Below are 26,157 nucleotides of genomic sequence, written 5' to 3'. Positions count from 1 at the left end.
CACTAGACTATTAATCTGGACACTCAGGTGATGTTTTGGGGATCTGGGTTCAAATTCTGCCACAGCATATTGTGGAATTTGAATTTAATAATAATCTAGAAATATGAGGCTAATGATGACCATGAAACCATTGTCGATGTCGGCAAAAGCCTATCTGATTCAGTAATGTCCTTTAGAGAAGGAAACTACCATCCTTACCTGGACTGGCCTACATGAGACAAAATGGTTGACTCTCAGCTGCACTCTGGGCAATTAGGGATGGGTGATAAATACTGGCCTGGCCAGTGATGCCCAAATCCCATACATGAATAAATAAGAAAAAAAGTGTCCTCGGCATAAGAGTCAGTCAAAGTGTGCTTCGGCTAACTGGATTTCTTGATTGTGTGTCATCATTCCTAGGCTGAAAGAAGCAGAGGACCAAAAAGAGATAAAGATCGAGCCAGCCCAGCCGTTGGAGGAAGTGGAGCCACTTCCAGAGGATTATTACACTAGAGCCCTGAACCTGCCAGAGGGTAATAACCAAGTCAAATTTTGACACAGGCACCATGTGCTGAATGTGGGATTCAATAAAATCCTGACTAGCTGTGCAACTAACTTCAGTGCAGAGACATTAATATGCCTTCTGATGGATTAATGTGGACTTAACATGCAGACAGATGTTTGTGGACAAAAATATGGCCAAGATCAAATGGCGTTCCCTTGTGATAGCAATCCGTGCATGTTGAATTCTCCCACTGTCCTGCTGTGCAAATACATGGCCAGCTGTGAATCTGAGCCAATTGGCTTGGACAGGCCCATGTTCAGTCATTCCCTCGTGTGTGAGCCAATTGGCTGATTGTCATTTGGATGTGGGTCTGAAGGTTTTGCAGTTCTTGGTGTCCTGAGCCGAATGAAGCGGAGGAGAAGATGGGATAAAGTATCAATTCACAATTACTTTTGGAGAGTACATTGGACATTAAGGAAAATGGATTGAGCCATTTTGTGATGACCTCAGATACAATCTTCCAGCAAGGAGTCTGGGGCAGCTTTGTAATCAATCTGGCAAGGGTCAGTGCCGCAGTATTCCTAGCTGCTGACCTCACTCACTTCCTTGTCACTAAATTGAACACGATTTAGAGAATGAAAATGCTGTGAACTCTGGAAATCTGAAGTAAAACAGTAATAATCGGAGAAACTAAGCAGCCTGGTAGGATCTGTGGAGAAAGATTCAGAGTTAATGTTTCCAGCCCGATGTAGCTCTTTGGAACTCCTTTGTCTGTTGCACTCCTCTGCCTCTGTCAAATATAAAACAAACATTTCCCAACACCCTTTGGTGCTGAGGAAGAGTCATATTGGACTCAAAACATTAACTCTTTCTCTCTCTGCAAATGCTGTCAGACGTTGAGTTTCTTTAGCATTCTATGTGTTTGTCATAAAATTAAAATGCCTTTCCAAGTTACTGTGATTTCCAATTAAATGCCTAATGTACTTTAAGTTTTAAACAAGAACTATCAATTGAGTATCTACAATATATACAAATTTTGGTTTATTAGCAAAACAACATATTGAAAAAAAAACTGAAAGAACTACAGATGCTGGAAATCAGAAACAAACAGAAATTGCTGGAAAAGCTCAACAGGTCTGGCAGCATCTGTGGAGAGAAATCACAGTTAATGTTCCAGCTCCAGTGACCCTTCTTCACAACTGGACATCACAGTGGAAAGTTGCCTGCAAACTGATTTTGGAGTGTGAATGGGTTTAGACCAAGTTCTTATGAAGCACCTGGGGGTAGTGGCAAGCGCTGCAATCATGGCTGTCAAAAAGGAATCGGAAAAGCACATGAAGAGAAAGAACTTGCAGGGTCAGGTGGAAAAATGGGAGTGGGGCTAGCTGTTGCACAGTGCTGATATGGACAAGATAGGCCTAAAGTATTGCGACAGTTATGTGATTTCAGAATTCTAAGTACTCAGTGAATGAAAAAAGCTGGTGAAATAATCTGTTGATTAGTTTTGTTTGTATCCATGCAGTGACCACCCTCCACCAAAGACTGTTGCAGCCTGACTTTCAGCCCATCTCTGCCTCCCAGTTGTACCCGAAACACAAGCACCTCCTGATAAAGCGCTCGCTGCGCTGTCGGGTGAGTCTGGTTGGGAGCTGAGGGGTCTGTGGGCTGGACAGATTTGTATATTATGAGATGGTGCGTACACGCACAGTTTGAAAGTCAAGATACATTAGGACATGGATTGGGCATACAGCCTCCTAAGCCTGTTCCACCATTCAAAAAGATCATGACTTGTCTACAATGACTTCACTTTACTGTCCTATCCTGTCATCATTTGATCCCTTTAATGTTCGAAAGTCTACGGTCCTCAGCTTTGTACATAATTACTAAGCATCCAGCTCTGCTGAAGAAGAGAATTCCAAAGATTCAAATCTCACGGCTGACTCGTTATTCAGAGACTCACATTTTCTACTCCCAGCTCAGATGTCTAAAACACTGGAACAAAAACAGAAAATGCTGGAAGTACTCAGTAGGTCTGGCACTAGATTTAACGGTTCAGGTCTGGGACCTTTCATCAGAACTGGGACGTGTTATTAAGCGATTGCAGATCCCGGGAAAGAGTATGGAGCTTAGGAGAAGACCACTGATAAAGCTCATGTGCAGAGGAGTGGCAGAAGTTTGTGTGAAATGTGAACACCAGCATGAACTGGTTGCGTCACATAGTTAGTGTGCCTTTAACTTTAAAGAGGATTTGAGACAGGTGGAGGGCAGGTGTAGTTCATTGACAAAATAAATTCTGGTAGAAGGTAAAAGGGACATGCCTTAAAAAAAACTGAGTGATGGTTTCAGGGAGGTGTAAATATTGTTTAAGGGAAGGCCAGGATCTGTGTGTGTTGGCTGTTCTGAGAGGTGAAGTGGCAGTGAATGAAGATAGAAAGTGTAGCATAGAAATTGGCCCTTTGACCCATCAGAGTCAAGATTAGAGTAGTCCTGGAAAAGCACAGCAGGTCAGGCAGCATCCGAGGAGCAAGAAAATCGACATTTAGGGTAGGAATGAAGGGTTCCTACTCCTCGGATGCTGCCTGACCTACTGTGCTTTTCCAGCACCACTCTATTTTTGACTCTGATCTCCAGCATCTGCAGTCTTCATTTCGCCCTTCGACCGATCAAGCCTGTGCTGACACATGATGCCTTTCTAAACTAAAAAACCTTTTCCTCTATGCAATCCATATCCCTTTGTTCCCTGCCTGTTTATATACATGTCAAGGTGCCTTAAATGTTGCTGTTATTATCGCCTCCAGAACCACCTCTGACAGCACTTTACCACCGCCTCTCGCATCTCATTTAAATTACCCCCTTTTTCCTTAAACCTACGTCCCCTCATGAAATTTCTACCCTGGGAAAAATGGTGGCGAGGTAATCTTTAAAATATCTTAGACTGCGTTAAGCCGAGGCCGTGCAAGGCTCCCTGCCCACTCTCTCCATAATGTACCTTGCATCCAATCTTAGAAGCTTGATCGCAACCACATAATGGGATTTTGTTCCCTTTCAACCCTCCCAATGATATTACCTAGCTGAGCAAGGTTAGTGAGGTATAGGCTGTTCTGGCTCTGATATTGGGTCCGAGCTGTTCTCATTTTAGGGTGACCCCCCCCCCCCTCAAATGTTATGGTTGGAGGAAGGAAATAGATTTTAATCCAGACTGAAAGAAAGGGAATGGCTTTGACCAGCAGCATTTTCTGGTCCCTACACACCAGGCATTGGAGTTATTGGATATTTACTTTAAGGAAGAATGGAATTTCTTGGGAGAGGAGGGAAGTCAAAAACCTGTAAGAGTAGACTGGAAATGATAGATTTGATGTTTCATGGTATGACCCTGAAATCCACACAAAATGACTGAAACAGAGATTTATGGCAGTGACTAAGGGCAAAAGTGCTTTGGACAGATGATAGTTTTGCAATGTTGCATGCTGTGGTTAGTCCCATTTGGAACTCCACACTGTCTGAATCCTTTTCATTTCATCCATCAAGGGTGGACCTTTTCTGTGGAATATTCATTTTCTTTACCCTGAAGGCCTCTTCAGAGTCTTGGATGCCTTTCAGCTACAGAATTATGAAAATACTGTCACAGTTAGAGTACTGCTGGAAAAGCACAGCAGGCCTGGCAGCATCCGAGGAGCAGGAAAATTGACATTTCAGGCAGGAGCCCTTCATCAGGATTCCTGGCGAAAGGCTCCTGCCCGAAACGTCAATTTCCCTGCTCCTCGGATGCTGCCTGACCTGTGCTTTTCCAGCACCACTCTAATCTTGACTCTAATCTCCAGCATCTGCAGTCCTCACTTTCGCCTAATGCAAATACTGTGTATACTTGTAACAATTAAAATAAAATATCAGTAATGTGCTTCATACAGCCTCTTAAAGTTGTAAATAAAGTTAACTGAGTGCCAGCAGCTGATGGATATAAGTCCATTTGAATATGAAGGTGTTGAGAATGTAGCTACTGAGAGGTAGAGGCTTAGTCTGGCCACAGTCTGGAGGTTCCTCTACCAAACATCAGAGATTTCCAGAATGTGATTTCTGCAGATGCATTAAACACGCAAGGAGCTAACTATCTTTCAAATATTAGTCCAGTTCTTTTCCTCATTGTAGCTATATAAGTCTGTGTATCTCTGGAAAAACTGTTCATGAAGTGGTGGCGAGCTTTCCACCCTGTCCAAAGAACCCTTGCAACTATGGGTTAAAATTAGCCTAATGAATACTAATTCTGCATTTGTTTGGAAATCATAGTTTTAGTTTTGTATTTTTTTCTCCCATGCTCCCATCACCCTGACACTGCAGAAATGTGAACACAACTTGAGCAAGCCTGAGTTTAACCCGACTTCCATCAAGTTCAAGATCCAGCTGGTCGCTGTGTAAGTATGACTCTTCACGCTGAGATTTGGCTTTCAAATTCCATGCTGTGTGTGTTCATTGGTTAGAAACGGAAGTCTGCTCTTAAAGATTAGAATTGAAAACTCATGGTTGCAAGTGTTATGTAAATTTGGTAGAAATTGTAACACAGAAATTGCGCTGTTCGTCCCTCACGTGGGGTAGTCCTAGTCTCATGTGTCCATCCTGTTCTAACATTCCTTTGCTGCCCTCTCCACTCCTTCGCTTTCGCTATTTAATACATTTCTAAATGATGCCATGTTTTCTGTTTCAAACGCTGGTGCTTTCTGTAGTCTGCCAACTCTCAAACGTGAGGTTTTTTAGTACTCGCAGTCCTAAATCTGTCATTCACTCTTGCATCTGTATTCTGTTACCAGATCTTTAATAACTGGAAATGATCTACTTCTGTCAGCTCACACTTATCCTTCTGTAATTTTAGCTTTTTCTTGATTCAAAATTGGCTATTTAATGTCCCTAGAAGACTTTTAAATTTGGAATGATAGTGATGTGTTTACTTAGAGACTTGATGCACCTAACAGAAGAATTTGACATCTTTAAATATGGCTCCAAGTGTTGCCAGGATATTAAGCAAAATATTGACTTATCTCAGTAATCTATATATAATTACGAAGTTTGCTTTGGGTGCAGTCTGTTAAACATTTTGCATATTATAAACAATCTCTAGTGTCAGGTAAAAGAGGAGAGCAGCACTTGGATTTGAAGAGCACGTTTCACAGTCCCTATGTGCCTTCACAGCCAGTGAAATACTTTGGAAATGTAGTTACTGTTATAATTTAAGGTAGGTGCCAACAAGTGTGATTTGAGAGAATTTTGAGTTTTTGCTTAAATGGCCATATTGCAGTCACAGCTCCTACAATGTGCGTGTTAGGAAGGAACCATCTCTCATTTGCAACATTCAACTTCGATGATCACAAGGTCAAGTAAAGATATCTTTCTGTATCAGCAAAAGGTAGATTATATGGCAATGCACGTCTGTATTTACAATGGGTTTTGCAGCTGAAAGGAGCACTCTGCATATGTGGAGTTTCAGGAGAGCATTCCCTTGTATGAGTTAGGAGTGAGTCATTTAACCACACAAGTCAGCATGCCTCGGCATTCTGCAATCTCTCTCAATTTAAACAATATACTTCTTAAAAATAATTTCTGTCTGTGTGGGCAAGTGTATTTTCCCAAATTATACTTCCACATTTGTCACATGTTTGCTGGCTCATTTAATGGATTTATATCAGTTTGTTCTCTTTACACCTTATTTTCTACCTATCTTTGTGTCATCAGCAATTCATTGTCTACATGTTTGTTCTTTTTGTCCAAATCATGCAATCATTGAAGCCCCACATTTATTCCTGTGCACTGAACTCGTCACATCTTGCCAACCTGAAGATGATCCAATAATGTCTTCTCAATTTCCAATTTTCTAGTCATCAAAGTCTAGGGAATTTTGGAAAATTTAAAACCAACGGAACTACTATCTCAGCAGTCACTTCTTCTCAGATCTTAGATTAAACTTCCTCTGGACCAGGGAACTTGTCAGCCTTTTGTTCCATCAGGTTTCTGTGTGGCTGTTCCCTGATGATTATAATCGTTTAAGCTTCTCCCTCATGATTCAAAATTATTTCTGGAATATTATTTATCCTCTACAGTGAAGATGGATGAAAATATCTTCTCATTTGTGCACTGTTTCCTTATTTTTATTATTGATTTCTCATCCCCCCCCCTCTCTAGAGGATCAAAACTCACTTATTCCTTTTTCTTAAATAATTGCAGAAGCTCCACTATCTGTTTTTATATTCCTAGCTAGCTCTCATTCTCTAATTTCTCACTTTTTTAGATGGACAGAGTATTTTTAAGTGTGGTAAATAATGGCTGAGCAGGGAATGAGGAGTGAGCCAGTGGTAGAAGGTATAGGGGAAGTATTGAGGTTAAGCCGATGGAATCTGCAGCTGAGAACTGAGTGAAAACAGGATGCGAATTGTCAAAGTTGCCTGGAGAGAGAGTTTCTCACTGTGCTTAACTATGATGTGGCGTGGACAAAGTCAGAAATCACATGACACCATGTTAAAGTCCAGCAGGTATTTTTGAGACCACAAGCTTTTGTAGCTCAGCTTTGGTGTCATGTGACTTCTGACTTTGTTCTGAACTATACCAGCTTTTCGAATAGGCCATTGCACTTTTCCAACTACCAAGAAAAACCTGAGAAAGGAGGTGGAAATTTGCTATTAACCCCTGTATAACGTTGATACCGCCCCACATTGAGGAAAAATCTAATAACCCTCATCACAAAGTACATTTTGGGGAAGCAATGTTGTAATGAAGTAAATACATTCGGCAGAAAAAAATTACTGCGGATGCTGGAATCTGAACTGAAAACAACAAACACTGGAGATCACAGCGGGTCAGGCAGCATCCATGGAGAGAAAGCAGGGCTAATGTTTTGAGTCTAGGTGACTCTGATAAGGAATCATCGAGACTCAATGTTAGCTTGCTTTTTCTCTATGGATGTTGCCTGTTCTCCTGTGATCTCCAGCAACCTTTGTTTATATTCATTTAGCATTTGTTGAATCTGGGTTGAACTGAATTATTGAGCCAGTGTTGGATACTGTAAATGTGGAGACTAATAAGATGGATGGGAGAAATACCTCAACTAGCTAGATTAGATTACTTACAGTGTGGAAACAGGCCCTTTGGCCCAACAAGTCCACACCGACCCTCCGAAGCGCAACCCACCCATACCTCTACATTTACCCCTTGTCTAACACTTCGGGCAATTTAGCATGGCCAATTCACCTGACCTGCACATCTTTGGACTGTGGGAGGAAACAGGAGCACCCGGAGGAAACCCATGCAGACACAGGGAGAATGTGCAAACTTCACACAGTCAGTCGCCTGAGTCGGGAACTGAACCCGGGTCTCTGGCGCTGTGAGGCAGCGGTGCTAACCACTGTGCCACCGTGCCGCCCACAACTATGGGGTATGGCACGACACTTTCCGATGTTGATGTGAGTTAATGGGAAAGTCTTTCCCTGAAAACCTCAGTTAATGGACACACTGGAGGGTTAAGTCCTATTGTAGCTTCAGGGTAACTTCTCCAAAGAGGTAGAAGCTCTCCTCCGCAGTGTATCCATTATGGGAATGCTGCCTTCAGGAGGAGAAACAATGAACGAGGTTTCTTACAAGCGCTGAATGAGCAGAAGTGGTTTGGTCAGTGATTACATGATTCTATCTCATCAGCTCTGCAAATGAGTGAGTTCATAGGGAGGGATTGCCAATCTGTTGTCTGAACTGAGCCCAGGATCTGCGTCTGCATAGATCAGCAAGGCCAAGTGTTTAAACCTTTGGAGACTGTAAAAAACACATCTGAAAGTTTCTGCAGATGGCAATTGCTTCTTAAAGATCCACTTTTTTTGAAAGAAACAATTGATGACTCCCTCGGAGTCCTGTCGGGTTTGATTAAAAACTAATTTAGCATGCTATAAAGTGCAAGCCTGCAGGAAACCTGTTGGTCTCCTTTTTACACTTTCTTCCTGTCATTTGGACAGCCCAGGGCCATCTGGATAGTGTAACAAAGTGTGGCACCCCAGCATTCGGAAAGAATTTTTACACCTTTTTTTTAAAAAGACATAATATTTTTACGCCGCAGCAGCTCCGCAATGTCCCATTCGTCCGGTTACAATCTCTCGATATGTAAGACAATTTCTGAAGTTCCCCGGAGGTTCTCGAAGGGCTTGGAGAGCCTTTGGAGCACTTTGTAAAACTGGGCTCAAAAAACTATTTTCTAATCAACCTGTTCACAACTGTTATTACACACCTCTGGTAAAGGTGGGACTTGAACCCAGGCCTCCAGGACCAGAGGTAAAGGTACAACCACTACACCATAAGCTGTGCTGTACACAGACCTTGGCTACTGGCGTTGAAAGACCCATGTCACATAAGATTGCATGGGCTAGGGAATCCCACTCTGAGTGAGGGCTCAGTGTCCAACTCCATGACCATAACCCTTAGTTTTGTATCTCTATTTGAAGCAGTAATTGACAACTTTGACTTTGTCTCCGTCCTCTTCAATTCATGGCAGCCCCCTTTTGTGGAGCTTGGATCCATTCAGAAGCCAAGTGCATTGCAGACCACAAGAGAGTCGTGGCTTTATTGACCCGGAGTCTGTCACAGTAGTGTATGCAGTGTGAAATGTCTGTCTGCCTGCAGCTTTTACTACCCTGAATGTTTACAATCACACGTCAACCTTCTCAGCAGAGCAGTGCCATTCCCAGACCATTTAGGAATGTATCTGGGTTTGAATTTCAGTCAATTCAACTGTTACTTGCATCCTGTTTTTTTTTGTCTCTTTGAGCATGTAGGTGATTACTATAGATGGAATTTTACATTTCCGTTGCGACTAAACTCTGGAGTCAGCATTCTTGCCGAGTCAGAAGGCCTCAGCCCAGTGTTGCAGTGGGTATATGATACTGTCGGTTCCCAGTGTGGCACCTTTAACACTGAGAACCCATTACCTTATGGACCTGTGATGGTATCACTTCCAAAGGTTGCTTCATTAACCATGTACATGCCAATAGCTAGACTGCTGTTGCACTACTGTACGTAGTTTTAGGTATCCCTTCACTGTGAGGATGTAGCTGTGAAATGGATACGGTACAGCTTCACAGATAATATCAGGAAGCAGAGTATGAGGTGGTGAACTTAAATAAACTGAGTCTGTTGAGGTTAAAGGAGAAGTTGTTCTTATAGATTGGAGAGGACAAACCACAAAATATTATTTCTACTCGTTAATGAATTGATAGCGCATGGATTCAAGTATGGCTACGTTTACTGGCACCCAGGAGCATGAGTAGTGGCAAGAAAGTCTTTGAAATAAAGAATGGTAACTTAACAAGCCATTAACAATTAAAGAAAAATAATGAATAATATGTCAATGAAGAGAAAGTACTTCAAAATGATTCTTAAAAACTTTTAAAACATGGCTTGCACATGCATGTTTAGGTAAAATGCGAGTGAATTTGCACAATCCGAATTTATTGGGTGGTTGGTGTCAGCAGGCGCTCTCCATGTCAAAGAGCGTAGTGCTAGAAAAGCACAACCAGTCAGGCAGCATCCGAGGAGCAAGAGAATTGGCGTTCCAAGCGTGAGCTCAAAATTCCTGATGAAGAGCTCATGCTCGAAACATCAACTCTCCTGCTCCTCAGATGCTGCTGACTGGCTGTGCTTTTCCAGCATCGCACTTTTCGACTCTGATCTCCAGCACCTTCAGTCCTCACTTTCTCCTACTCTCCATGTGTCAGCTTAACAGAAACCTTGGGTGTTCCCTGTATATCACATTCACTGTCTGGCACCTTACAGTTTGTACAGAAGGTCCCACGAGTCATAGAGATGTACAGCATGGAAACAGACCCTTTGGTCCAACCTGTCCATGCCGACCAGATATCCCAACTCAATCTAGTCCCACCTGCCAGCACCCGGCCCATATCCCTCCAAAGCCTTCCGATTCATATACCCATCCAAGTGCCTCTTAAATGTTGCAATTAGACCAGCCTCCACCACTTCCTCTGGCAGCTCATTCTATACACGCACCATCCTCTGTGTGAAAAGGTTGCCCCTTAGGTCTCTTTTATATCTGTCCCCTCTCACTCTAAACCTTTGCCCTCTAGTTCTGGACTCCCCAACCCCAGGGAAAAGACTTTTCCTATTTACCCTATCCATGCCCCTAATAATTTTGTAAACCTCTATAAAGTCACCCCTCAGCTTCCGACGCTCCTGGGAAAACAGCCCCAGCCTGTTCAGGAAAGTAACATTATTGAAGCTTGCAATGCAGAAGGTGCTCTTTCAGGCCACCCTGTGTGTGGTGGCTCTTCAAAAGAGCGGTCCTGCAGATCATCTTTTCTATAACCTTGTAAGTTGCTCATCTTCAATTTTCTGTCCAACTCACATTTATAAATATTTGTGTTGTCATATCCCTCACTTTTCAGATCAAGCTGCTCAGATCCTGACCACCTGAGCGAGAGACGGCTTTTACTTCCTCATCCCTCTTCATCCTTTGACAGTGATTTTGAATCTGTGATTCCTGGTTATTGACCTCCTTGCCAGAGCAAATATTTTTCTCTCTATTCCATCAAAATCTCTCATCATTTTGAAATTGCTTTCCCGCCAAGTGTTATTACAGCCTGGTTTGTGTTGCTGCAAATGGCTACCCAAGCAATTGTAGAATTATTTTTAATTCTTTCATGGAACGTGGATGTCTCAGGCAAGCACTTCGGGAAGATGAGGAATACAAGGTTCATTTTCAAGGCACTCCCAGCTTTCGGCAGGTTCGTTTGTTGCTGCCACACCATGTTGAATCTTCTGGTGTCCTTCAAAGATTGTTTCACTCAGTTGGAGTGTCCCAGATTGTATGGTCTTCCTTGGCAATTCCTTGTTCTGTAAATTTTAGTTCTGTTCTCTTCCTTTGGAGCAGTGAACAAAGCTTTACAAATATTTCACTTTTTTGCTAATTAAAAAAAGGAGTCCACCCTGTTCTTCACAGCAAAGTTGCTGTTGCTGCACCCACATGGCAGTAAATCATTTGCCTTTCGATATGTCAAAAGCAGGTGTCCCTATTTCTGTAGAGGTGTGAAAATTGTCACTTCTTGGGCCTGTCATGGGGTAGAGTTAATATCACTGTTCCTTCCCAGTCAAGTCATTTTTAAGTTAAAAAAGAAATTTTAAAGCGTTACTGTCTTATAAAGATAATTTTTTTTTTAGATTACCTACAGTGTGGAAACAGGCCCTTCGGCCCAACAAGTCCACACCGACCCTCCAAAGCGCAACTCACCCATACCCCTACACTTACCCCTTACCTAACACTACGGGCAATTTAACATGGCCAATTCACCTGACCTGCACATCTTTGGACTGTGGGAGGAAACCGGAGCACCCGGAAGAAACCCACGCAGACACGGGGAGAATGTGCAAACTCCACACAGTCAGTCGCCTGAGGCGGGAATTGAACCCAGGTCCCTGGCGCTGTGAGGCAGCAGTGCTAATTCCAGCAATATCAATGTTCAGAGAAAAGGCTGTTTATCAGTGGTTGCAGACTGTTAGAATCAGAATTCATGTTCAGTGATTTAACTTTCTCTGACTCATGCTTTATTTAACCAGGGATTCACCTCTGAGCAGTCGCCATAATTTGGGGCATTGGTGTTAATCTATCAATGGTAGCAAGCCCATGTGTAAGGATTGTTTCATGTCCCATAAATAAGGATTGGCTTCGTAGAACCACCCAGTATATCAGAAGATTATTTGGCCCATCAGCTTTATCCCAAAATTGAAATGTCTTAATACTGGAGGGGCATGTAAATATGATGCGAGGGGGAAAGCTCAAAGACAATGTGAGGGGCAAGTTTTTTAACACAGAGTGTGGTAGGTGCCTGGAACATGCTGCCAGGGATACAATAGAGGCATGGAAGGGGCTTTCAGATAAGCACATCAGTAAGAAGGGATTGAAGAGATATGGACCAAGGGCAGGTAGAAGGGATTAGTTTAATTTGGCATCACGTTTGCATAACATCATGGGCCGAAGGGCCTATTCCTGTACTGTACTGTTCTACGTTCTATATCTGTGCCAATCTCTGGAATAATAATAATGAGTTCTTGTGACCCTGCCTCTGAGCCAGGAGGTTGAAATCTTTCTTGCTTCACAATTGTATATGAATAACTGAACAGGTTTATTAGAAAGTATCTGTAGTGGCTCCAACCCGTGCTCTTTCCTTGTCAACTGCAAACCCTTCCTTTATAGACATTTGTCCAACTGTGGTTTGAATCATAGAATCCGTACAGTTTGGAAACATTTCAACTGCATCTGCTTCCACCAGCTTTCCTGGTAGTGCTTTCTATTTGCTTAGCATAAGGCTAGTCACCCAGGTCAGAGCATTTCATACAACTCAGTATCTATCGATAAGCAAATGTACGGCTTGTGCTTGGGGTTTCCAGAATTAGTGATTACATAACATTACACAAGGAGGAACACAGACCAGAGGACATAAAGTGCAAAGTTGGGTTTTTAAAAAATGCTTTAGTTTTTGTTTTATTTGAAGTCCGAGTTTCAACTAAAGATAAAGCGGGGCATAGTGAGGGGAAAAGAGTGAGTGAGTATGAGGCTGAGGGGTAAGTGTGGAAAAGACATTGGGAAGGAGGAGTGGAAACGAACTGAGAAAGGAGGGGATCCCAGGCGTGAATTTCACTGAGGGTAGCTCAGAGTGCACAATCCCACAGGGCCTAAGTTAATCGAACCTTGCTGCTTTTCAGTGTTTGTGTCCAGTACTTTAATGAAGTTCACGTATGGTGTCGTGACATTCCATAACCTTTGTGAAATTCACTCAGCTAACTGCAACAGACACACACACACACACACACACAGAGACACACACACACACACACACACAGACACACACACACACACACACACACACACACACACACACACAGACACAGACACACACACAGACACCCCCCCCCCCCACCAATGTGTAAAAAAGGTGTGACCAAGGAGCACTTTCTTTCTCAAATGTGTTTTCAATAGCATGATATTTTTGAATATAAATTCACTTCTTTATTGAAGATAACTATTTATAGATGTAGCTGTTGTTTCTGATTGACATCACTCAGTTTGATGCCTTGTGTGTGGAGTTGAACTGAGAAATCTCTGGAATCTTCACCTGGAGTAGTTTCTAGGTTGGGCTGATTCACTTCACTCTCTGTCCGTTGCAGCAACAATCACCCCCCAGTATCATGGACCGGCTCTTTACATTGAAAAACTGTTTATAAAATATTTAATTGCTTTGAATGCAGGTGCCAGCATCATAGTGAGGAGGTGAAGTACTCGGGGCACTGTTTATTTCCTGTTCCCTCCTAATATTCCTCCCTAGCGTACAATATCGGTTATATCCTTCCCAAGATGTAATGGTTATAATAATCAGCTGGAAATATGGTGCTCTGAGTTGACCGTCCCAGTGTACGGTAATGCTGTATTAATAATCTGCGCAGGCTTCCTGTGATACATTATTCACTCTCTCATGCAATGTTTCCAGACTTGGAGCATGTTGCGTGCAGCAGAGAGTGGTATGTCCTGTTTACACAAGGCAAGTTTCCCAGAGGGAAGACGATTGACTTTTCTTTGGCTGTGCAAACAATGGAGGCCCACCATGCTGTAACTGCTCATCCTCACACCATCAGACACACCCTGACCACAGCAAGGAGGAGAATGCTGTCAGGAAGCATTGTTCAGGATCTCGCTCAGTTTCTTTATAAAAAAAAGGTGAATCTCTCAAGGAGCTAGTGACTGAGTTCATGGGTCAGGAAAGGGACAAATTGGCATGTTATCGTCAAAAGTTTCAAAATGAGGCATGGATAAATTGGCACCTGAGTGAAGTGTCCCTGCAGTTGCTTGGAAACCACCGTTAGTGAACTATCAAGGCAGCTGAATGAGTCTTCAGTTTTAAATGATGAGATGGATTTTTTTTTTCAAAAAATACCTATTCTTGTTCAGCTGCCAGCTTATAGCAGAATCATATTTTTCAAAGCTATGCATTCAATCTTTCACGTGAGGTGTCATCTGACCTCATGGGAGTATGCAAGTTCCTATAGTACTGACAGAGAATAGCAAATAAATTAATTGGTTAACAGGTTAAGACTTATCCTTCAATCAACATCACCAAAAGAAAACACCTACCTTGTTGTTAACTTATTGCAGTTCGAGAGACTGAATGCATGAATTTCCTAAGTTAAGTCAGTGACTGTCCTTCTCCCATAAAAGTAAAGATCAGCGGATGCTGAAGATATGAAATAAAAGTACTGAGGAAACATGACAGGTCTGGCATCATCTGTGGAAAGCAAAACAGAGTTAAAGTTTTGAGTGAATGCCACCTGTGAAGAATCATGATGGACTCAGCGTTAACCCTTGCTCCCTCGGTCAATGCTGCCTGATCTGTTAGGTTTCTCCAACCCTCTCTACTTTCACTTCCAAAGCTCTTACTATAAGGCACTTTGGAATATCTGGGATTGTAACAGGTACAATAGGAGTGCAACTATTTTACCAAGATACCTGAACAGACGCTTTATGAAGAGATGGGAGATTGACAGCTGACTGATGTAGTTTGTAAATTTACCATCTGGATACGAGTTGCAGTTCTTACATTTTTGTGAGCGATCTTCCTGTTACTGATCTGAGCATAGAAGCTGTCAACTTGGTACATGTTCTCCATTTAATCTTTAAAACTCAATCTATTCAATTTTTTTTCATTTTTGCAGGAACTATGTTCCAGAAGTTCGAATTCTCTCTATTCCTAACATGCGCTTCATGAAGGTGAGTCCAGTGTGATTTGGTGTCTTACCAGTTTGTACAATGAATTTTCATATTGGGATATGCACTCACAAAAGGAATCTTGGGCAATCTAGGCTTTAAGTGTTTTTTAAACAATGCATACAATTTATTAGCTAATTTTCAAACAACTTCAAATTTGTTCTTCATCAGCTGCTAAGAAAATTAGTTGTCCTGTAATTTATCAGTGTTACTGAAATAGCAGTGATTGATTTATTCAAATTTAAATCAATATTACCTTAAATCCATTCCATCAAGAAACTTGACCTGGATCTCTGCTTCAGTCAGCAGTTGGTCAGGTTCGGTGCTGCAGCTGTTTAATGTACAGCTGCCCCTGACTAAGATCCTCTCTCCTCCAGCCAGCTTCTGGTCAGCCAGAAGCTGTGGGAGAGAATTTGTTGCGAGGAGGAGAAGGGTCAGCGAGGAGACTAAACGTGGGAAAGGGCAGGGTGGAGGTTGCAGTTGATCAGAATTGAGTGTGGTTTGGTGTTTTATGTTGTTGGTGCTCTGTTTGTAGGAGAGTCAAGTGCTTCTGACACTCACTAACCCTGTGGAGAACCTCACACATGTTACTCTTCTGCCCTGTGAAGAGGCAGACCCTGATGATGTGCACAGCACTGCAAAGGTAACAAAGTCCTGGGATGGGAGGAGAACTTTATCAATAAAACTCTTAAATAATTGTCTATATTTCTGTAGTCACATGCCAGCCCTGGAGGTCTTTGAGGCTCCTTTTGCTTATATGGGATTGAAACAGCATGACAGCCCCCACCCCCTCTCTGGAATGACTGATAGGAATTACTATGCACCCATCTCTCAAACATTGAGGGTCTCCTTATCTAACTCTGGTTTTCCCTTATTTCCACCCTCCATCTCTTTCTTTCTTGCAGGTGCATGTGTGACACGCGCGCACACACTCTGTCTCTCTCTTACACACACCACACACACACACACACACACACACACACACACACACACACACACACACACTCCCACTATGTGTCTCTCACACACACATACCCTTTTACCCTTTCTCTCTCTCTCTCTCTCTCCCTCTCCCCCACACACACTCTCATTCTCTTTCTCTCACACATTCATTTTCTCTCATTCACACACACTTCCTCTCCCACACACTCACATTCTGTCTCTCTCACACACGCCCATATGCGCTCTCTCTCACTCTCTCATTTTCTCTGACTCACTTTATCTCTCTCACTCTCATTCTCTCTCGTGCGCTGTCTCTTGCGCGCGCTCTCTCGCGCACGCTCTCTCTCTCGCGCGCGCTCTCTCTCTATCTCTCGTTCTCTCTCACTCACGCTCATTCTCTCAATCTCTCATGCACACACTCACTCTTGCACTCACACGTAAACACGCGCGCACACACCTTCCCACATGTGCACTCACTCTTACTTTCTCTCACACACACTCTCACTCATCCATTCTGTCGCGCTAATAACTCTGTCGTGCGCTCACTCTGTCAGCCATAGACCGGTCCTGACTGACCGCCCTCTGATTTTGGCCAGCACTGACACTTCTGTGCCCCTCTACCCCAAGGGTCAGCCCATCACCAACTGCCTCATCTGATCCTTGGCTTACAACTGACTCCCTTGGACCCCACAGCCCCTTGGAAATGGGCCGGTGCGCACCATCCCCACGCCTGTTGCTGTGCGACAGGTGACATTGACCATACCCTCCCTCCCTCCCAAGGCGCTCAGCTGCTGAGAGCTCCCATTCTGCTGTCTCTCTGTTTCAGGTCGTTCTCCCTTCAAAGGAGATTGTTCTCGCTGGAAAAGATGCTGCAGCTGAATATGATGAACTGGCTGAGCCACAAGATTTCCACGATGACCCAGAGTGAGTGATGAGGGTTTTTAAACCAAAACCAAACCAAGGGGGTTAGTGCCTGACTTTGTATCGAATAGGGTTTGCTGGCCAGCTGGTAATTGCCATCGAAATGTGTGCTCACCTTCACGGACTGAAGATGCATGTTCAGAGAGAGTTTGAAAGTTCATCTTGCCCTGTTCCTGGCATGTCTGATGGATATTTCCATGATTTGTTTGTAATATTCTCTCTGAATCACCTCGTCCTGCAGGCTATCTTCAGGTACGGTATGGTGCTGTCACTGCAGCTGGTGGTTTCCTGCTCTCATCCGGTACCAACATGGCATTCCCAACAATGACGCAACGCTCAGAAAAATGTTATCCACATTATACCTCACTGGGTAGGACGCGAGAAACAGAGTCTTGCTATTCCTGGTGTCATCACATTTTACAAAAGTTAACAAGATTCACCAATTTACCTGCCTGATGGATACAGGTTAACAGAAAATAGGAGCCGCATTTCTGTACTTAACAAGAATTTTTAAATTAGAAATGAATAAATTCACACCACAGGTAAACAATTATGAACTGTGACCATAAACCTTACCAGCTAAAACTCTAAGCCCCTTCTAAACCTCTGCCCACACACACACGCACGCACACACGCGCACACACACACGCACAAATATCGGTGATGCGGGTGGAGAGGAAGAAAGTGGAGCAGTTCAATGACCGAAGTAGTTAGGATATAGTTTTGTTTCCCAAGTCCTTCAGTTCCAAACTTTTCCTTCAGATTCTTCCATTTCTTCACAGAAGGCCCATAGCAACTTGTTCAAAAATTATAATTTCCCTTGACTTACAGGTTAAAAATGACAGCTTTAGCAAAACAATCTCTCTCTCTCTCTCTCTCTCTTTTTTCAAATTTACAGCAATTCCTTCCTCAGTCCTTTGTTGTTAAGCATTCCTTTTACAAATTCACTCTCCAATCACAAATGAGGTAAAACAAAATGATAGTCTTTACAGGGAGACAACAGGTCAGGCAGCATTGAAGGAGCAGGAGAATCGACATTCCAGGCCAGAGACCTTCATCAGGAATGAGGCCTTGAATGTTGATTTTTCCCTTTCTTTGTATGCTGCCAGAACTGCTGTGCTTTTCCAACAACACACTCCTGACTCTGATACAACCTTTCCACCTAGTTATCAATTTGTCTAGCATTTCTTCAGTGACCAGAGGCACATTCTCTGTGAAGGTGGGGTTTTCACTGTTGGATCTTGGGTGAAGAAGGGACCAGATTATGGTCTGCATGATTGGCTGTTAAGAAGAGACTAAAACTAGATTTGTGAAAGAGACTCACGTGTAACTTCAAGGAGAATATTTTAACTCCTCAGATCTGTTCCATTTTTGGTCATATTGGGAATGATTGACACCACAACTCCTCCAACATTGTTCATCTGATGCTGCAATATATTTTTGTTACTGCCTCAGTGACTGTACAGTGCGCAGGCTCACACAGACGCCCGCACTCTCTCCTTCCCCCGCCCCTCTCCCCCAGTACTGCCCTCCAACTTTGCAGCTCTCCCTCAGTACTGCCCCTCTGACTGTGCACCTCTCTCTCAGTATTGCCCCTCTGACTGTGCAGCTCTCCCTCAGTACTGATCCTCTGACAGTGCAGCTCTCTCTCAGTACTGACCCTCTGACTGTGCAGCTCTCTCTCAGTACTGCCCCTCTGACAGTGCAGCTCTCTCTCAGTACTGACCCTCTGACTGTGCAGCTCTCCCTCAGTACTGCCCCTCTGACAGTGCAGCTCTTTCTCAGTACTGACCCTCTGACTGTGCAGCTCTCTCTCAGTACTGCCCCTCTGACAGTGCAGCTCTCTCTCAGTACTGACCCTCTGACTGTGCAGCTCTCCCTCAGTACTGCCCCTCTGACTGTGCAGCTCTCCCTCAGTACTGCCCCTCTGACTGTGCAGCTCTCCCTCAGTACTGCCCCTCTGACTGTGCAGCTCTCCCTCAGTACTGCCCCTCTGACTGTGCAGCTCTCTCTCAGTATTGCCCCTCTGACAGTGCAGCTCTCCCTCAGTATTGCCCCTCTGACTGTGCAGCTCTCTCTCAGTACTGCCCCTCTGACAGTGCAGCTCTCTCTCAGTACTGACCCTCTGACTGTGCAGCTCTCTCTCAGTACTGACCCTCTGTGCAGCTCTCCCTCAGTATTGCCCCTCTGACAGTGCAGCTCTCCCTCAGTACTGCCCCTCTGACTGTGCAGCTCTCTCTCAGTACTGCCCCTCTGACAGTGCAGCTCTCTCTCAGTACTGCCCCTCTGACAGTGCAGCTCTCTCTCAGTACTGCCCCTCTGACAGTGCAGCTCTCCCTCAGTACTGACCCTCTGACAGTGCAGCACTCCCTCAGTACTGACTCTCTGACAGTGCGGCACTCCCTTAGCACTGATCCTCTGACATTGTGTCACTCCCTCAGTACTGACCCTCTGAGGGTGCAGCAATCCCTCAGCACTGACCCTATGACAGTGCAGCCCTCCCTCAGTACTGATCCTCTGACAGAGCAGCACTCCGTCAGTACTGACCCTCCGACAGTGCAGCACTCCCTCAGTACTGACCCTCCGACAGTGCGGCACTCCATCAGTACTGACCCTATCACAGTGCGGCACTCCATCAGTACTGACCCTATCACAGTGTGGCACTCCCTCAGTACTGACCCTCCGACAGTGTGGCACTCCCTCAGTACTGCCCATCTTACTTCAGTATGCTGTACCATGTTTTAAAAATCAGTCAGCATTTTCCCCATGAAGTGTTGTCAATATTTGAAGTGAGCCCTATGTATGGATCTGTGGAGAATGCCCCACCTCCTTCCCCTATTTGAGTCCGTCTTTCCAACAGCCAGCACAGATACTAATGGCCTCTACTCAGTGGGTCAATGAAGTTTGCCGTCTAAATATTGAAACTCCTGTCTCCTTTTGCAGTGTTGTGGCCTTCCGCAAATCCAACAAAGTTGGTTTCTTCATCAAGGTGATCCCCCAGGAGGAGATTGGCAACGTGAACATTAGCTTCAAGCTGCGGTATGACTTTAAGAATCTGGCAGCTCCCATCCGTCAGTCGGAGGAAGGTGAGCAAAGCGCCGAGGTCATCTGGCTGACTCAGCACGTGGACCTGAGCCTCGGGCCTTTGGCTGCCTGAGCCCCACAGCCAATCCAGCCGATGCCCCAGTGACCGCTCCTATCCCTCGCCCTGTCCTGCACATTCCCGAGCGGCTTCTTCCAGCCTCCCGCCCTGGGCGGCACCCTCTCTCAGAAAACGCGAGACCACGCTGCAGTGTTTCACATCTCTGCTCCCTCGCCTCACTAACCGTTAACACGGGGAGAGTGTGATCAGATGAAACACTCTCCGCCTAACCTGGTGTGAGCAACAAAATCTGGAATTCCATGGGAAAATCTCTGGATTCTGGTGGGAATAGCTGGAATCGCCCCAACAGTGTATGGACACAATAGGAAGAGATGCCATCTGACGTCACACCATTGGCTACATTTTCAGCTCATTCCATTGGCTGAGGCGGTGAAAGCGACTATAGAAATTCTTTCAGTTAGTTGCACGTTTTTTTGTCCAATTTTCTTTTAAAACATTCTCACATTTGGCTAAAGTTTCAAAGTCGTGCCAGTTTGAGAATGATCACACTACACTCTGCAACTTGTGTATGGACACACACGACACAGTATGTGCGCGCTCTCTCTCTCTCTCTCTCTCTCTCGTGTGTGTGCTCCCGCTGTCCCTGTGAGTTCCGTGAGATAGCAATATTCTCTCCACACTCAGTCTTTATGCTGTACTCACTTTCTCTGCTTGTAAGTTGCTGCTGCTGCTATGCTGCCTGTCTCTCTCTGATCTGCCCAGTGCAGCATCATTCAGGCAGCTCGCTGTTCGCGTGTAGTTCCTGTCCTTACACTGCATTGAGAATGCATTGACAGTGAACCTTTAATGAAGTTCTTTTCCTAACATTTAACCAGCCGTCAGTGCACATTATTTAACTCTACTTGTGAAACGTGAGTCAAGAAAGAAAGGCCTTTCAACCTGTTCCTGCGGTAACTGTTTCCCTGATATTAGACCCTGGTCCTTTAGTGAATGTCACCCCAATGTCAGTTTCCCCTGCCAGCTGTGACAGCTGACCCTGTGTCCCGTTTCCTGACATTGAAGCCGCATCCTCCAGTAACCTGTGTCCCTGACATCACCCCACTGCCCTTGTGTATTGTCCTGTTGAGCCCTTGCCCTGCCCATGGGATGGTGTGTGTCAGCACATTTGCTGCTGTTAGTATGCATTGTGCTGTGTCTGTTGGTGACATCCCACTGTAATACGATATACCTTCTGTATGGAGTTAAAACAATAAACACAGGGTGAAACAGCCGGCTGTCATCTTCTCTTCGTTTTTTAGTTTCTTTGTGGGATGTGGGAGTCTGTGCCTGGGTCACCATCTATCGTACATTCCCCGTTGCCCTCGAGGAACTGGGCGGGGAGAGCGTTCCAGAACTTCGGCACAGTCCCACTGAAGGGACTGCAATGTTGTCCCAAGTCAGGACGGTGTGAGGCTTGCGAGTGATGCTCCCATTGCCTGGTGCCCATGTCCATCACACTCCTGACTTGTACCTTGTGGATGGTGAACAGGTACAAGCAGGACAGCACACACTACCCCAGAGCAGGCCTCCCCAACATCCTGCACAACCTCAACATGATATCCCAGCCCCGTACTCCATGGCCTGAGCAATGAAGACTAGCATACTAAATGCCACCTTAATGACCCTGTCTACCTGTGACACAAATTTCAAAGAATTATATTCTTGAACCCCTCAGTCTCTGTTCTAGAACACGACCAGGGCCCTACTATTAACTGTATAAGTCCTGCCCCTGGTTTGTTTTACCAAACTGTAATATCTCGCATTTATCCAAATTAAACTCCATCTGCCATTCCTCAGCCCATTGACCTAAATGATTAAGATCCCTTTGTAATCTTAGATAATCTTCTTCACTGGTGACTATATCACCAATTTTGGTCATGATTTGGAGATGCTGGTGTTGGACTGGGATGTACAAAGTTAAAAATCACACAACACCAGGTTATAGTCCAACAGGTTAATTTGGAAGCACTAGCTTTCGGAGCGATGCTCCTTCATCAGGTGGTTGTGGAGAATAAGATTGTAAGACCATGTCTTAAACTGTGTCTTACAATCTTATTGTCCACAATCACCTGATGAAGAAGTGGTGCTCTGAAAGCTAGTGCTTCCAATTAAACCTGTTGGACTATAACCTGGTGTTGTGTGATTTTTAACCAACTTTGCTGTCATCTGTCAACTTACCATGCCTCCTATATTTTCGTCCAAATCATTTATATAAGTGACAAACAACAGTGGACCCCAGGATCACTCGCTGTGGAACATCACTGGTCACAGGTCTCCAGTCTGAAAAACAAACCTCCACCACCACCCTCTGTCTCCTACGTTTAAGCCAATTTTATGTCCAGTTGGCAAGCTTACCCAGAATCCCATGTGGTCCGATTTTATTCATTAGTCTACCTAGTCAATGGCTTTATTAAAATGAAAATAAACACCGTCTACTGCTCTGCCCTCTTTTTGGTAACTTTGTCAGAAAGCTCAATCAGATTTGAGAGACACGGTTGGACAAAGGGCACTATCCTGGAGCTGAGATGGGATTGTGACAACCACAGCCATAGTATGTGCTGGCTATGGCAGGGTATATCGTTCTCCCCTCCCTTGATTCCTGTTGACTGTAGTTTCACTTGACACCACACATCCAAGTGTTACTTTGAAGTTGTTTTGTGTTTAATTTTTGAGTAGCTATCTCTGCAACATTCACCTGGTAACCATGGGAAGGTGTCAGAAGAATTAGACCTAGATTCCCCAGGATTTTCAGTGCAATCATCATCTAAGCCAACAGGTCAGTATAGATGTTCATGCTTCACATTTACAAATGTCTGGCCACACCTGTTACAGCCTGTGACTTGGTGCCGTCGGAGTTCAGGAGTCGGGCAGTACCCAAACAAACTGGAAAGGCTGGACCCTCTTTCACTGAAGCATAGGAGGTTAAGGGGATGATCTTCCAGAGCTTTATAAAGTCATGAGGCATATAGATACGGTCAAGGTCTTTTTCCTAGGGTGGGGGAGTCCAAAACAAGGCGGCATAGTTTTAAGGTGAAACAAAGATTTAACAAGGACGTGAGAGGCAACATATTTTTCACACAGACTTATTAAGTCATAGAGATGTACAGAACAGAATCACACCCTTGGGTCAACTCATCCATGCCGACCAGATATCCGAACCTAATCTAGTCCCATTTGCCAGCACTTGGCCCATATCCCTCTAAACCCTTCCTTTTCATTATACCCATCCAGATGCTTTTTAAATGTTGCAATTGTACCAGCCTCCACCACTTTCTCTGGCAGCTCATTCCATACACGTACCACTCTCTGCCTCTTAGGTTCCTTTTAAATTTGTCCCCCCTCACTCTAAACCTATGCCCTCTACTTCTGGACTCCCACACCCCGGGGAAAAGACTTTGCCTATCTACCCTATCCATGACCCTCATTATTTTGTAAACCTCTATAAGGTCACCCCTCAGCCTCCGACACTCCAGGGAAAACAGCCTCAGCCTCTCCCTGTAGCTCAGATCCTCCAATCCTGGCAATATCCTTGTAAATCTTTTCTGAACCCTTTCAAGTTTCACAACATCCATCCTATAGTAGGGAGACCAGAATTAAACACAATATTCCAAAAGTGACCTCACTAATGTGCTGCAGAGCCACAACATGACCTTCCCGACACCTACACTCATTGCTCTGACCAATAACGGAAAGCATACCAAACACTTTCTTCACTATCCTATCTACCTGCGACTCCACTTTCAAGGAGCAATGAACCTGCACTCCAGGGTCTCTTTGTTCAGATACACGCCCCAGGACCTTACCATTAAGTGTATAAGTCCTGTTTGTGCGTTTATTGACCTTCCAGAGGAGGTGGTGGATGCAGGTACAGTTACAACATTTAAAAGACATTTGGATAAGTTCATGAAAAGGAAAGGTTTGGAGGGGTATGTGCACAGACAGGTGGGAGGATGGTTCATGTGGATGGTTGGACCAAAGGGTCTGTTTCTATGCTGTATGACACTATTAGGAGGAGAAAGTGAGGTCTGCATTGCTGGATATCAGAGCTGAAAATATGTTGCTGGAAAAGCGCAGCAGGTCAGGCAGCATCCAAGGAACAGGAAATTCGATGTTTCGGGCATAAGCCCTTCATCAGGAATTCATCAGCGTGTATGACTCTATTAAGCAGGTTCTGGCTTCTGTTGGGTAAGGCAGGGACCTCTGCTGGAAGGTGAGGGTAAGGACAGGATTGAAAAAGGCTGTGAAAAAGATGCTGACCGAAGGAATGGTTGTATCCCAGCATTCCCCAATCTGAACATGATTCAGCATTATCTGTGAAAAGGAAAAGCTCCAGCATAGCCTCAATTCTCGCCAGTGCTGTACCTGACGTCCGTGTTCATGCTCCTTTGATTTGTTTAATGATGTCTCCATTCATCCACTGAAGCCCTCACCTATGCTGCCTTTACCTCAAGGCTCAACCACTCATTGTAAAAAACAAATACTGCGCATTCTAGAAACCTGGGGCAGACTCAGAATGCTGGAGAAACTCAGTGAGTCGGAGAAACAGAGGTAACATTTTGAAGCCAGGGAAACGCTTCTTCAGAACTTCGATCTAACATTGGATTTGAAACGTTGACACTGTACCTCTCTCCACAGATGCTGCCAGACCTGCAGAGTTTCTCCAGCACTTTGTTTGTCCCAAAACTCTGCTGACAGATCATCCGCTCCTCTGTGCTCTGAATATGAGTCCAAAGGGTGTCTGTCCCAACCTTTCCTCACCCTGGTGCTCACTGATCTACACTGAGACCTGTTTGAACGAATCCTTGATTTTACGAAATCTTAAAACCATTAGAAATCGGAGCAGGGGTAGGCCATTTGGCCCCTCCAAACTACTCTGCCATTCAACAAAATCATGGCTGATCCAACACTCATATGTCCACTTTCCTGCCTTCTCCCTATAACCGTTGATTCCCTGACTGATAAAGAATCTGTCTGTCTCGGTCTTAAATATACAAAAGGACTCTGCTTCCAGTTGCAGCAAGGATTTCCAAAGACTGCCTGTTCTGAGACAGGAAATGTCTCCTAATCTCAGGGCGAAAGTTGGTACTGCAGATGCTGGAGGTTAGACTCAAGATTAGAGAGTGGTGTTGGAAAAGCACAGCAGGTCACGCAGCATCCGAGGAGCAGGAAAATCAATGTTTCAAGTCAAAGCCCTTCATCAGGAATGAAGTTTTCCAGCGCTAGTCTAGTCTTGCCTCCTCATCTCACTCTCAAATTGGCACCCCTTTATTCTGAGACTGTGCCTTCTGGTCCTCGACTCTCCCATGAGGGGAAACATCCTCTCAGCATTTACCCTGTCAAGGCCCGTAAGAATCCTAAATGTTTCAATGAGATGATCTCTCATGTCCCAACCTGTTTAATCTTTGCTCATAAGATAATCCCCTCGTTGCAGTGCTCAGAGATTGCTATATTTGTGTGGACTCTGGTGCCTTGCTGAGTTTAGTCACTCCAACATCTCCCTTTATGTCTCTCTGGTCTTTTAAGACGCTCCTTACAAATGGCAAAATCCTTATAAATTGCCTGGTTAGAGCTAACGAGAGCTTCTCCATTCTCTGAGATGGTGTTCTGTCGCCATCTGCTGGCCTTTCTGATTATCACTGGTTCAGGTGCAATGGATATAACATTCTAAAGAGTTTCACGGGGTGGATGAAGAGAAGCTGTTTCCCCCTGTCTGGAGAGTCTAAAATAAGGATTTGTGGTCTCGGGGTGAGTAACGGTCTGTTTAAGACAGAGGTGAGGAGCAATCTCTTCAGAGTCATACAGCTCAGAAACAGAACCGTCGTTCCAAATCATCCATGCCAACGAGAGACCAGGCCGAGAGACCAGGCTGAGAAACACTGAGAC

At 44.5% G+C, this 26,157-nt stretch overlaps 1 protein-coding gene across 1 annotated transcript in view; it reads left to right on the top strand.

Annotated features, from left to right (window-relative positions):
- Positions 1 to 21,506, top strand: part of dctn4 (dynactin 4) — a 48,570-nt gene extending 27,064 nt beyond the window's left edge. Inside the window, exons 7-13 of the mRNA XM_060837422.1 lie at positions 400 to 512; positions 2,007 to 2,116; positions 4,820 to 4,893; positions 15,218 to 15,272; positions 15,805 to 15,912; positions 17,038 to 17,135; positions 20,076 to 21,506. Of these exons, the coding sequence (XP_060693405.1) occupies positions 400 to 512; positions 2,007 to 2,116; positions 4,820 to 4,893; positions 15,218 to 15,272; positions 15,805 to 15,912; positions 17,038 to 17,135; positions 20,076 to 20,289 (772 nt within the window). The 3' untranslated portion in view covers positions 20,290 to 21,506. The remainder of the gene's footprint in view (positions 1 to 399; positions 513 to 2,006; positions 2,117 to 4,819; positions 4,894 to 15,217; positions 15,273 to 15,804; positions 15,913 to 17,037; positions 17,136 to 20,075) is intronic.
- The last annotated feature ends 4,651 nt before the right edge of the window (positions 21,507 to 26,157 follow it).

This window comes from Hemiscyllium ocellatum, chromosome 16 (genome assembly GCF_020745735.1).
Source record: "Hemiscyllium ocellatum isolate sHemOce1 chromosome 16, sHemOce1.pat.X.cur, whole genome shotgun sequence".
Classification (NCBI taxonomy): Eukaryota; Metazoa; Chordata; class Chondrichthyes; order Orectolobiformes; family Hemiscylliidae; genus Hemiscyllium; species Hemiscyllium ocellatum.
Note: the sequence above shows the minus strand (reverse complement) of the source record. Positions and strands in the feature narration are given on the sequence as shown.